Source organism: Rosa rugosa, chromosome 6 (assembly GCF_958449725.1).
Source record: "Rosa rugosa chromosome 6, drRosRugo1.1, whole genome shotgun sequence".
NCBI lineage: Eukaryota > Viridiplantae > Streptophyta > Magnoliopsida > Rosales > Rosaceae > Rosa > Rosa rugosa.
In genome coordinates, this window is record NC_084825.1 from 33,721,172 (window position 1) to 33,735,412 (window position 14,241).

Genomic DNA, 14,241 nt, shown 5'->3' on the forward strand with positions numbered 1-14,241 from the left:
GATTCTCATACAGCAAGCGAGTGTTTTTTTTTTTTTTATCAATGTTTCCACCATTTGAACTAGTAAATTACTGAGTTTAAACCACCTAATCCATCTTTTTGGATTCTAAAAATCATTAAGCCCCCCCTAAGAAGAATCCATGAAAGATAAAGCAATGGCTACAGATGATCTAATTAGGCATGCATATGGTCTAAGTTGGAGGACGATATGGAAGATTTTTCAAAGCAAATACAAGATCAATTTGATGGATATACCTTATGTAGTGTCTATCAATTTGATGGATATACCTTATGTAGTGTCCATCAACTATCATTCTTTAAGCAACAAACCTTTCAAGAATGACTTAATAATGTCATTTACGTATCCACCAAGTTGCAGAAATGCAAGAACATGGCCGGTCCTAAGATTTCGGAGGCCTGGAGCGAAAATTAAAACAAGGTCTTACTAATTGTGATATCCATCAAAACACTATGACAATATAAATGAGAGTTAAAAAAAGAAAAGAAAAAAGAAAAAATTGTTACAAGAGTGGCGGGGTAGTTAATAAAACTCACAACTAAAAGCTACTTCTAGTGAAAGTTGACGTTGCGTTGCCATTTCCACTAAGCATAGCATATGACATCAATGAACCTTTTTTCATTATATATTTATTAACTAATTATAAGATCGCCTCCGAGCTTTGGAAGCCTTGTGAGGCTGCACCGGCCGAACCACCCCAGGGCCGGCCCTGCTCCTTGTGAGAATCCAATCTCAAGTAGGGTTCTCAATGCATACTATGAGCCATTTTGATTCAACACTAAGCTCGAGACTTCTGAAAAGGAAAAACGAACTTAAGCCTCGATTGGTTTATAAAGTGAAGTCACTAGAATTTGAACTTCTTTTCCTTTTCTAGAAGGATGAGAATGCAATTCCTATTTTCAAAGTTCCCTAACTCCGAGAACAAAATCAATTCCCTACTATTGTAACAAACCTTGTGGTAGGCTTTCTTTGCCTGATTTTTTTTTTCTACTTTTTGTTTTTGGATTATAAGTGATGCGGTTTATTAGAAGTCTCGATTTCTATTTTCTAGCTTTTCTTATAATTGGTTCCATATATATGTATATATTTTTTTATTATAAGAAGACAATAATATATTAATACTTTTTTTTTTTGGCTGAAAGATGAGTGCAAGAGAGTAGTAACCTCCCTAACACTCTAATGAATTAATCAAAGAAAAAGTAGATAACAAGAGAGGGGGACAAAACCAAAACCTCTCGAAGCAAACTAACAATTAAACAAACCTAGCAAAACCGAAACTGAGGAAGACCCATAATGTCACTATTACAATAGGACAAAATAAAAGAAGGAGGCACATCCCACCACACCAGTTGAGTTAACGACATACCATGATTAGCCAATGCATCTGCAACTTTATTCCCTTCACGAAAAATATGAGAAGAGCGAAATGTCATATTTGAGATGCAACTTAAACAATTAAGCCAACGAACACGAAGTTGCCAAGGTACAAGCAAAGGAGAGCGTAGGTAGTCTAGCACAAGTGATGAGTCAACCTCCAACCAAATGTGTTTCCAATCACGAACCCAAGCAAGCTCAATAGCCGTTATCACTGCCAAAACCTCCGTCGCTATAGAACTAGGAATGTCAATGTTGGAAGAAAAAGCACCCAGAACATGACAATTAAAGTCACGAAATACCGCACCAAAACCTCCAATACCATCTGCATGCTTCCAAGCACCATCTGAGTTAATCTTCACCCACCCAATGATCGGAGGATGTCAAACAACATCAATTACTCTAGGGGCTCTTCGCAACCGACACTCTGCTCCAAAACACTTTAATATTCAAAGATCTTGAATTGAATTACTCATTGGACCCTCTGCAAGCCGACTAGCCGCTCTAACATGACCCGAAATGAGTTGACAAATTGAAGCAGTAGAAAACGACTTGCCGTCAAATCTGGTCTTGTTCCTAGCATACCATACAAACCATAAGATCGATGTGAAAGTGATCAACCAAAGCTCTTTAAGCTGTGAACTATGTCCCATACTCAAACCCTTGTGAAATATATCCATAAGAGTATGAGGAACAACACCCAATTCAAAAAGAGATGAGAAATAAGACCATATAGCAGCAGTAAAAGGACAAAGCAAGAATATATGTTGTAGGGATTCAGTACATGCACCTCAAAGTTCACATCTTGAAATCCAAACCACTCCCCGTCTTTGAAGAAGATCAGCACAAAGTATTCTCCTTTTTAATACTTTCCAGGCATGTAGAGACATTCTAGGCAATATAAATTTAGACCATAAAGTCTTACACCAAGGCTGGGAGGGAGATGGATGCCTAAAAAATTGATAAGCATGATTTGTCGTTAACTCACCAATTGATGAAGGCATCCAAATGAGCTTGTCCTCCCTTGATGCGTCAGTTGCAAAAGAAACTTGCCTAATTTTATTACACAATGCTGGAAAATGAACTTGAAGAAGATCTGGAAACACCCAAGAACCACCAACAATAAAATTAGAAACCAAGTCCTTATTACCTCGCAGGTCAACATGAGCACCAAGTAATCAATAATAGGCCTCCCCATAAAATTATCATGCCAAAAAGAAATCTTGCCTCCTGAACCAATCAACCATTGAGAATTTTATTTGACAACACCCCAAAAAGGACGAACTCCTGGCCATATAGAGGAAGAGGCATAAGAGTGACATTGAGAAAATCTATTCCGAATAAACGAACAACCTTCTGATGGAAAAGAATAGATCTCCCAACAACGTTTCAACAAAAGAGAACGATTAAGAAGCACAAGCTGCTTCAACCCCAAGCCACCTTCATCCACGGGAGTGCAACAAGATCTCCATGCCACTAGAGGAATCCCACGTTTATCAATTGAACCGGACCAAAGAAAATTACGGCACCATACCTCAATACGACATAGCAAAGAGACCGGCCACTCATACACTTGAAATGTGTAAACAAACATACTGTAGATGACCGATTTGATAAGTTGGAGTCTTCCAGCCATAGACAAAAATGAGCCCATCCAACTTGATAATTTAAGCCTGATTTTATCTACAACCGGTTGAAAGTGCAAAACCCGTGGCTTGCCTTTAAAAATAGGAGCACCCAAATAAGTGAAAGGGGCTGAACCCAATGGAATACCCAAGAAACTTGAAATCGAATGTCGCCGCCGATATATATGCTTGCCAATGCAAACTTGTGACTTGTCCTTATTAACTACTTGGCCTGAAACACCCTCATATTCCTAAAAAAAGCTCATAATTTTACGCAAATTGCGTTTATCACCCCGATAGAAGACAATAACATCATCTACAAATAGAACATGTGAAGGAGAAATGGAGCCTCTAGGGGAAGATAGACGATGAAGTTGTCCATTAGAAACCATCATAGAGATACCACGACTAATAACTTCTTCTGCCAAGCAAAATAATAATGGAGAAAGTGGGTCACCTTGACGAACACCTCTTCCACAGGAAAAGTAACCCACCTGCGTTCCATTAATGAGAATAGAAAGCTTAGCTGATAGCAGTAAGGCATGCACCCACTGTACAAAGGTCTGATTGAACCCAAAGGCTTGCAGTACATGTAGCAAAAAATCCCAAGATAATGTATCAAAGGCCTTGGTAATATCAACCTTTACTGCTACGTTACCTCCAAAACATTTTGAAAATCACCCTTTCTTTTAGGTATGACATTAGAAATATTACCCAAGTAACTTCAGCCGCACTCCAACAAAAAGAGCAACGGAAAGTGCAAAATCCTAGCACTATAATAAACAAAATGTAAGAACTTAAAATTATAAACTTTCCTTGTCGATTCACCTAGAGACACATAGCTGCAGAATTGAAGACCTAGATAAGGAAATGAATTTCCCCCAAGAGCTTGCGATGATATTGGGGGTACCTAAGCCCAGCTTAACAGTAATATAGGACCTAAGAGTCCAATCCGGATACGTGGCCCCATCATTAACTTAACCTAGTACATAGAGGGAAATTTCAGCATTAAAGAGCTTCATCGGGGTATGAGGCAATCCATCGGAGATGACAAAGGATGTTGGAGAAGGTCCATTAAACGTGGACGTCTTCTTGAAAGCCCTTGGCACCAATAACAACACTACGAAGATCATCTTGCATTGTGATCCAGTTCCAAAGCCTAGTAGAATCCTAATATAAGAGATCCAAGCCTAAGGCAGCATGAGATGGTCTAGGACCACACATAGGCCTAGACCAATCCGGATGGTATTGTGATCCATTTCCAAAGCCTAGTAAAATCCTAATATGAGAGATCCAAGCCCAACGGAGCATCAGATGGTTTAGGACCACACGTAGGCCTAGACCAATCCAGATGCATGCATGGAGGCATCAACTCAAGCTGCACCTCGCACAACACCCCACCACCCTCTAAACCAACAAGTAGGGGGAGACTTGCCAAGTTCAAAAACATCACCTTAAACCAACCACAACAAGCACCAACAACATCCCCTCGAGGTATCAAAATCGTGAGTGCATGTAGTAATGTCACCAACAAAAAGTAGATTCGATGCCTGATTCAAACCCTCTGCACCAAGGAGGAATGACCAAAAAGAGAAGCATGCACTCCAAAAACCTGATGATCAACTAAAAGAGGTAGGTCTATCATCAGGTTGCTTTTCACACCAAGAAAAAGGTATCACATCGCCTCCATCAAAGCCGAAGAAGTTGTTTTCGGTACTAAACTAGAGAAATGAGAATGGAAGAACAAATTAGCAACAACTAAAGGGATTGAACTTATCCATAACATAAAAGAACAAAAATGGTTGAGAGAGGAGAAGAGCAGGAGTTGGAATCATTTGATGAAGGATAGTAGAATGATATAATGAGAAATAATTGAGGGTGTTATTAGGATTGGAAATATTTCATTAAATTATCGTACGTGCAACTCCCACACAGTGAAAACAACGCGATTTTGATAAAGCAGCGCTTTAGTTGCTTCTTGAAATCGCGGTGAATAAACCATTTTTCATTTTTAATGACGTGAGTTTGTATGTTTTTACTAAACACCAAATTTTAGTGGAATGTTAAATTAATTAAAAAGTTTGATGTTATGACGCAAAGGGGGCCTTATATTTTTTTGGACTAAATACTAGTTACTCCCTGTCATTTACTCCCTAAAACAGTTCAGTCATTTATAAGATAAATTAATAGAATACTCCTTGTTCTCTCAAGTTCTCACCCAATAGGTCCAAAATGTCTATTGTACCCATCACTTCCTTCTTTTTTTAATTGTTTTCCTCTCTTTTATTTTATTTTATTTTTTTTGCTTACCTTTTCTTCCTCTTCCATCACCAAGCTCTCTCTCTCTCTCTCTCTCTCTCTCTCTCTCTCTCTCTCTCTCTAATCAAAATATCAGCTCTCTCTTTCATCCTTCCATGGCGGTGTTCATCGGCCCTAATCCCATGCTCTCATCCTCGTCTCCTCCGCCACCATCCATCTCTTCCTCTGTCAACGATGTCATTTCTGCGCCAAATCAGCAACTTAGGGTTTCAATTTGATTTTGGGGCTAAATTGCTTCAATCCACTCTGATTTTCAGAATGAGAAAAATGAGTTTCGATCTCCCAAAAACCTCCAAAACCGCTCGATTTCTCTCTGTTACAAGCAAACATAAAACCACTTCCTCCTCCTTTTAGTCACTATTCGAAGCCCTAATCTCAGTCTAGACTGACCGCTAAACGACACCTTCCATGGCGAAAGCATTGTCAGAGCAGATAATGTATAATTGTATATGCATGGTGACCTAGACCTCCAAATCATCGAGGTGCGGCGCCTGCCCAACATGGACATCGTCTCCGAGTGCTTTTAATAGCCACAAAGACCAAGTCAAACCATCGCACCAACTCATCCACCTCTCCTGTTATCCTTGTTAAGCTCGACGTCTTCTATTATCCTCCAGTGGTGACGGCGACAACAAGCTCAATTTGAAACAACAGCTCTTCTCCGATGAGCTTATGGTGGACTTGAGCCTTCTTACTCTTCTCTAGCGAGCAACAAGCTCATTTTTTTCTTCTTGGAATAATTGGGATGGTCCTAATCCTAGTTTTGAAACAACAGCTCTCTATCTAAGCCCAACCACCCAGCCATGGAAGGAGGAGAAAGATAACTAAGATTATGATAGAGAGAGAAAGAGAGAGAGAGAGAGAGGAGAAGTAAGCAGAAAAAATATTTTTTTAAAAAAAAAGAGAGAAAAAAAAATAAATTAAAAAAAAGAGTAAGTGAGAGGCGTAATAGGCATTTTGAACTTATTGGGTGAGAAACTGAGAAAAATATGAGTATTTTGATCAATTTATAGGGTCTTTGACCCAAAGCACCAAAATGAGCAAAAATTATCCACTTACTCCAGCAACAGATTTTTATTCCGACCTACACAATTTAACAGTAAATGACCATTTTTCCCTTAACTCAATTAATGAATTACAGCCACTGCCATTCTCTCTATCCCATCCCTTCGGTCGGAGCCTCTCTTTCTCTCTCTCTCTCTCTAGCACGACGCTGGTGGATTCCCACGGCGGCGGGGTTTCCGGGCGTTGATCCAGTGGCGAAGAGGCAGAGGATGAGTTCGGCGACAGAGATCTCCAATTTCTAGGGTTTCCACCACCGTCAGATCCACCGCTCCCTCCCTCAGATCTTCTTTGATCTACTTCAACCATGGAGGCGATCAAAGAGTTGTTGCAACCGTCAGACTCGATGCGCCAAGGCCAGGCCATCCTCGCCGATGAAGACGTTGACGAAAACTCTTCCGCCTCCTCTCACCGCTCCTCAACTTTCCTTAACGTTGTCACTCTCGGCAATGTTGTAAGTCAACCGATGCCTTATTTGATTCGATTCATCGCTAATTCGATCTCTTAGATACGCCTTGTTCTCTGTTGGTCCCCGATCTTTGAATCTACGCTTTCTATTTGGGATCTTAATTCACGCGTGGCTTTTCCTCTCTATGCTTGTATCTCTAGCTTTGGTCTAAGGCTAGCCTAGCTCCCAAATAACGGGATTTGAATATAAAATAAATTTGTTAATGTTCGTATCACAATAATGGTTTCGGAGCCTCATAGTTTCTAGGGATCTGCATCTACTTTGAGAGTTCGATATGTCATTTTCACTCTGTTTTTTTTTTGGTAAAATGGGGGCAGAAGGCCCAAAAGTAAAGAAAAAAAAAAAAAAAAAAAGTTCAATTGGGGGGGGGGGGGCAATAAATGTTTTGAATTGATGTAATCTCCTCTTTTTTTCCTTAATCAAAGTTTTATTTGTCTAATTTTAGAGAGATTAGTTCTCATTCCGGCAACTGAAAGTTTTATTAGGGGGCAATAAAGGTCTATTGGGCATAAATGTTTATATATTAGGGGGGCAATAAACCTCTCCGACCCCCTATGAGATCTCCAACGACCTCTTTAGGGACCTTCGGCGAGGTTTCATAAACTTTTATTGCCCCTCAATAAAGGTCTATTGGGGGGGCAATAGAGGTTTATTAGAGGGAAATAAAGGTCTATTTGGGGGTAATAAATATTTCCGACGACCTCTTTGGAGGTTTTCAGAGAAGTCTGGCGGGTGGCGGCCAATGACTAGATTTCGGCAATCGATGACTGGAATCCGGCAAAGTCTCATATGGCTTCTCTCTCTTTCATTCTCTCTCTCTCTCTCTCTCTCTCTCTCTCTCTCTCTCTCTCTCTCTCTCTCTCTCTCTCTCTCTCTCTCTCTCTCTCTCTCTCTCTCTCTCTCTCTCTCTCTCTCTCTCTCTCTCTCTCTATGTAATGAAGAGATGAGGGCAAAATAATCTCAAAAATAAAAATAAGAACTTAATTAGATATTAGAGAAGACCTTAGGGCAAGTTCACCCGTTGGGTCACCAGGTCACCCACTATTCACTACTTTTTAGTGTTAATTTCGTGCCCTGGGTCACGAGCATAGTGTATTTCGTGCCCTGGGTCACCCGGTACAGTGTTCTGGGTCACCATGGTGACCTGCACAGTGTATTTCGTGCCCTGGGTCACGAGCACAGTGTATTTCGTGACCCAGAGAATGAAAATATACACTAAAAAGCAGTGAATAGTAGGTGACCCGGTGACCCAACGGGTGAACTTGCTCTTACTAGAGTCTTTCGGGGGGTAAGTGGGAAAAAAATTAAGTTAGTGGTGTAAGGGGAAAAAAATTCCTAAAATTAGAGTAAAATGTCAAAATCCCTAATGTATAAGGTGAGGAGAAACTAGTATGGGAGCAAAGTAAACCACCATAGGTGGTCGAGTTGGTAAGAGTCTCCAGGTGTGGAACTCCCATATCCGGGTTCGAATCCCGCCGACGCTTATTGGGATTAAATCCCAATATATTCTTGGTGGCCAGGGGGGAGGAAGTCTTTTGACAAGATCCCTCGAGCACTGATTAGTCTCTAGGCCTAGGAAGCCTTTAAAGACACCGTGTGATTGAACAATAAAAAGTACAAGACTATTTACATCCAATTTTTTTTTTTTCTATTTCTTTCCATAAAAAAGTGATCTTTCCAACTCTATGAACCAAAATCTCGGTTTTTCAGTTTACACCGAAGACTCCATTGCTGGCCGGTGTCAAGCTTAACCTTAACTCGCTTCTTCAGTACGCTTCGGGGCTAGCTTTCCTTGACAGGCATTGCCTCAATCTGATCATTTTCTCTGTGCAACTCTGTAATCGCGTCAAAAATTTATCCGGGTCAAGTCAAAGTCGGAGGCTTTAACCACTTGGGTTTTCCTGCGATTAGCTATTCAGAAGCTGACATCAGGTCAGCTCTTCTCCATTTTTAGTTTCGGCCAAGAATGTTTCCTGGGTACTGTAATTACTTCCATTTTTGTTTAGCTTTTCTGTTTAGTCAAACAAGTATTAATTCTAAACCTTTGGTGCATCTTATTGAAATTGCATTATATATGCCACTTGTTAAATCCATGTTGAAATTCACATGTCACTGTCTTGACCTGTGAGCATGTAATGAGGCTTTTTTTTTTTTTTTTGATCAGAATATGTAATAGGGATTTAAAAAAAAAAAAAAAAAAACTGGCATGCAGATATAATTGTTCTTATGCTAATATCAACCAATCACCAATGAAGTATAATAATATTGTCTACTTGTTCCATTATTATTTGGATCTCATTGACGGCTGTACGTGCAGAAATCAGAATATGTAGTATTTGGATGTGAAAGTTTATTACATTTAGTGGTCAAGAAAGTATATAACTATATATTAAGTACACTGATTCATGCTTGAATTGACAGAAACTTAAAATTGAAAACAAGATATGGAGCCCTTTAGTTAATTTATTCCTCCAGATTTCTTGTTCCATTCATTTACATGATAACATGATGATTCTCTCCCACGATAACAAACAGCCTAATTCCCTATGCTCTGCTGTTAGCTATCTTCCGTGTACACCACCAAAAGCACTACTAGCACCCCCAGTTTTGTTTCCTGGGTTTAGTTGCTTTTCCGTGAAATCCAGTCGGAGAAAGCATCCAAGGTTCTCATGTCGGCCCTGTAATGCTTCTGTGTAAACTCTAGCAGACTAGGCCAAGTGAATTCAGGATACAACCTTGGTGTTTCAGTGTCGACCAAACTTCTTGGTGGGGTCACCACTTTGTCTTTGTTTGGGCAAAGAAAGAAAGCAAGTGATTTCCTTACGATTTTGTTGTTTACAACTGCTCTGTGCAAGCAGCTCTTGTAAATCCCATTTGATAGAGCCTGAAAAATCACATCAACAGAGAAAGCATAATTAAATTCATATGTAGTGTTGCATGTTTTGAACAGAAAGCATTTTGGAGATCCTTGGTTTTGTCCAACATGATGGAGTGTTCTAGACGTTGTAGTATTTTGGACTCTGTCGCCCTCCCTCGTTTGAGTGAGGGCGAGAGAGTCTAACTCATACATGAAATGTGGGTTAAAGTGCTATATCACTGAAATTATAAGTTGGAATTAGTGGAGGGGGAAAGATTTCTGTTAACAGAATTAGAGACTAGCTAATGAATAGAAGAACTTTACCATAAATGTGTCACCAACGTTGATAACGAAGGAATCAAGGATAGGAGTAATGGCGTGCCACTTTTCATCTACAAACACTTCAAGACCACCTACTTGGTCCTGATGCAGGATCGTTAAGGATGTGGGATCACAGTGAGGACCAGTTCCTAGGGTTAAATCTGGTTTTTGGCATATTGGATAGTAGTTCAACCTCATTATGGAATCGTTTCCTTCGAAGAATTCTTTGAAATACTCTCGGCCAACTCCTAGGCTCAGTCCTAGTAGCTCCATTATCCCATTACTGAGATTGTTCATGGCTTCACCATATTCTTGGTAAACCTTCCTGAGAAAGACAAAAGTACACTACATGAGTACGGTACTATTTGTAATGTAGGAGATTATGATGATTATTTTGTTGGTTTAGTATTGGTGATGAAATTCTAGACACAGAGAGAGAGAGAGAGAGAGAGAGAGCAACTCAAGGCAATTTCTGTTTTGTGTTTCATACTTGGTACCTGAACTTGGACTTTTCTCGATTCAGTACATCAACTGTTATTTGTCGTTCGAGTACTGAATTACAAGTTTAGGTAACAAAACTGAAAAACAAAGAAGTCCTCCATTGATTTTTGTTTAGAGAAACATAATATTAATTTTGATGATGTGTTCTTACCCGAATTCTGTGAAATCTTCACCCATCACATTCACGAAATAGTCCTTGACAACTGTTGAGCACTGGCTATCAGTGCAGTATCTGAAAGAAAGTGTTTCTTTCCAAGGAAGTTTGGAGGAGAACCTGCCAGTGAAGCTACTAGCATATCCACAGCTGTCACCAACCTTTCTCTGAGCCCTTTGCTTCTCCGCGAGTTTCATGCTGAAGAACTCGTCCATGTATTCATGAGCTTTTGCTATGAGTTGTGAATCAACTCCATGATTGACAATAAGAAAGAATCCATGTTTCTTGCATGCCTCATCGACTGAACGAATAGCTTCTGAGACGATCGAAGCATCCCCGCTGAGAAAGCCTTTCAGGTCAATGGGAGGAACATGAAGCTCTGGTCGCTCGGGGCATGGCTTATCGTCGTCTGGCCATATGAATTGGGGTGGTATGTTGGACTCGTATTGAAGAACTGGAGCATCGAAAACCAAAGGAGTTCGTTCATTCTCATGCTTTGTTTGGTTTAGTGATGAAGGATGGTTAGGGGGCATTGGCATGGCTAACATGGTAATGTACCCTTTCAAGATTTGGAAAGGTATAATTATGTAGTAGGTAGAGAGAGGGAGGGAGAGAGATGGTTTTTGAGGATGAGTTAGCAAGGAGGACAGAGTTTAAGAAGAAGAGGAGGGAGAGGACAGAAACAGCCAAGACTGTTCATTGGGGAGGTCGTACCAAATATAAGAATCTAATGCAAGTTTACTGTTGCCTCATTCCTCAAGCTCTCTTTTTCTGGTGAGTCTCCCTCTTTCTCTCTCTCTGTGTTTTGTGAATTGGTCTTATATCTTATCGCTTAGCTATAATACCTTTCATGAATATTACATTACCCCAACACAAACACATACATATACAGTTTCCCTAGCAGGTCTACATTCATCAAAAGTGTGTCAGAAAACAATTTGAAGTCTTTGTGAAGGAAAGGTTCTCCTTCTCGGATTCTAATACCCCAAATTAGTTATTCTATTAAAGATATGTTAAGCTTTCAGGCAAAGCTAGCTATCATGGCTTTCTTTTGTATTTTGTTCTATCTTGGTACTGGCATGTGACAAAACACTAGGTGTGAGATTACATGTTTTGATAATTAAAAAAGTGGGATTACATATACTACAAGAATGAGACTATAAGGGTTGAACTATAAAATAAGATTAATTGATGTTGCAAGCTGCCCTTAATTTGCAGTTGGGTTTGAGCTTTTACTTGAATTTTAATCAAGGAAATTTACATTTTATATAAGAACTTAAAGGATTTACAGAGTTTATGAGAAATGAATGACATACTAAAGGTGGATGAGAAATGAAGCGGGACAAATCCCCTCTGGTAATTACTTGGGGTCAAGTTGTGGTGGGATAGATTCTTGACAGAACCTCTAAAAGGGATTTGTGCACTTAATCATATTTGGACCTCCATTAAACTTGTGATTTCATTTCATACTTAACTATTTATAGCATCTTATCTCATCCTTGCAATCTGTCATCGGCAATATTTAAGCTAACATGGCAAATGATGAATGCATAGGTTTTTTGGTGTGTAATACTACTGAAGTGGTGGGTAGAAAGCTGAAAGCTGAAAGCTGACTTCCAGCTAGTGTGAGTGGCACCATTGACATATTCCAATCTGGACTGAACATGTCCTTGAGGTCACCCAGCTTATGCTTGTCTTCATCATAAAACAGAGAAAAAGGGGAAGGCAAGGACAAATGGCATGATCTCCATGATAGAACCATTTGTCAAAGATTGCAGAACACTACAAAGGTACTAGAAAAGTGTGATCTTTAGTATTCTTGAAGTAGAAAGAATGAACTCAAGGTGAGCTATGTTGATCATGGTTTGATGAAGTGCGATCCACAAGGATGTTTATTCTGGCTTTCGAAGAAGTTGGGGGAAAAATGCAGTAGTATTATATAATTTGATGTGTTGAGATAAATAAATTTTTTTTTTTTTTTTTTTTTTCAGTTGAGATAAAGTTTGGGAGAGATTAAGAATTGTTATTATATTATCAACAAGTTGCTGTTACAGTTTATTAAGAAAATAAGTCCTAAGGACATCAAATTTTTTTTTTCTATTAATTTTCTTGCTAACTCAATATGTACTAAATTGATAAGTTCTTTAGATGTCCTCAAATCATAGAGAGTAAAGTTACACATAATGAACCGCATTTATGTGACATGATAAAAATAAGTCACTATTTAACTAAATTTACAAGCTAATAGATAAAACAATTAGCGAATATAAAGTATAAATTTGGAATGGAAATTTTTAAGAATAATATATGAACTTTTTTTTTTCTTCTTCTTTTATTAAAAAGATGATCAAATGATTTCACTCATACCCCAATGTGACTCGAACCCATGACTTCGTACATACTGAGAATTAAAGTGGTCAACTTTTCAAAACGTATGGATTTACAAATCCGACACATTTTTAGTACATATCGTCACTAACTCCGTTAACTCTATATTTTTATTCATTTTTTAAAGGATATTTTAGTACTCTCTCCCTCTGAAACCAGAGAATAATTGTGGCCAAGCGCATAAAGAAAAGCCCAAGCAAGTCAGATCGCCAAGCCGTCACGACCGCCGGTCCGCGGCGAAGAAAGCCTTGACTGCGGCCTCAACGGCCGTCCTGTCCTCCTTGATCACGTGCTAGCGCCGCCTTATCAAGCTCTCGCCAAATCCATGACACGACCCTACCCGAAGGAGCCCCAGTTTGCCGCGCTCTCTTCTTTGCAGCCCAGCTCCCACCGCAGATTTTCGCCTGAGAAAAAGACTATCGTCCTCAATCTCAGCGAGACCATGGTCCACTCGCAAGCCGGACCGCTGCCTGAGAAGTTTGACTTTGTCGTTTTTTGGGATTTTGAGCAGGCTCGACGAGGGGGCCGAGAGCTGGGCGGAGTCGAATTGTTTGGAAGAAGCCGGAGAAGGCAAAGAAGGATTTCACAGTTCCGATGACACCTTTCAACTATTTCCTCACACTTCTCCCAACGAAGTCCATTCTTCAAATTCTCTCTTTCTCTCTCATTGATTTTTATTGGTTTTGAGTTTTGGGTTGTAAGAGAAGAGAAGAACAAAAAAGAGAGAAACAGACTTTCTCTCTCTAAAAATGGTTTCAACGTGCAGAGAGAGAGAGAGAGAGAGGAGAGAAGAAGGACCCGATTCAAATTTTTTATTTTTTTCTTCATCATATATAGTTGAAGTGACAAATTTACCCTTCAAAATATGTCAAGCGGCATACCCAGTAACGGTGTTAGTGACGAGGTGTACTAAAAGTGTGTCTGGTTTGTAAATCCATGTACTTATGTATTAGTTTCGAAAAGTTGGCCACCTTAATTCTCAGTGGCCTTAAGTTCATGTACTGTTCTTAAAAATTTCTCAATTTGAAATTGAAACATGACATATGACTTCTTCTGATGCCTCTACAAAGTTAAGGTGTAACCGTGTAACTAAAACAAAAAAAAAATCATAATCGTTACTTGGTTAGTGATCCACATAGTGCATGACCGGGTT

General features: G+C 39.5%; 1 protein-coding gene across 1 annotated transcript; it reads right to left on the reverse strand.

Moving 5' to 3' along the window:
* Positions 1–9,179: 9,179 nt before the first annotated feature.
* Positions 9,180–12,191, reverse strand: LOC133718374 (gibberellin 20 oxidase 1-like). Its single transcript, XM_062145209.1, has 3 exons — positions 10,698–12,191; positions 10,049–10,370; positions 9,180–9,751 (listed from the first exon to the last, which is right to left on the reverse strand). The coding sequence occupies exons 1-3, from the start codon at positions 11,246–11,248 to the stop codon at positions 9,488–9,490; spliced, it is 1,137 nt and encodes a 378-aa protein (XP_062001193.1). The 5' UTR covers positions 11,249–12,191; the 3' UTR covers positions 9,180–9,487.
* Positions 12,192–14,241: the final 2,050 nt, after the last annotated feature.

Bases quoted from the DNA above. Each gene is read 5' to 3' on its own strand.
- LOC133718374 (XM_062145209.1), bottom strand. From the start codon at position 11,248: ATGTTAGCCATGCCAATGCCCCCTAACCATCCTTCATCACTAAACCAA. The intron at 10,371-10,697 runs GTAAGAACACAT...TGTCTTTCTCAG, and splicing joins GAAGATTTCACAGAATTCGG to GAAGGTTTACCAAGAATATG. The intron at 9,752-10,048 runs GTAAAGTTCTTC...GTGATTTTTCAG, and splicing joins ACGTTGGTGACACATTTATG to GCTCTATCAAATGGGATTTA.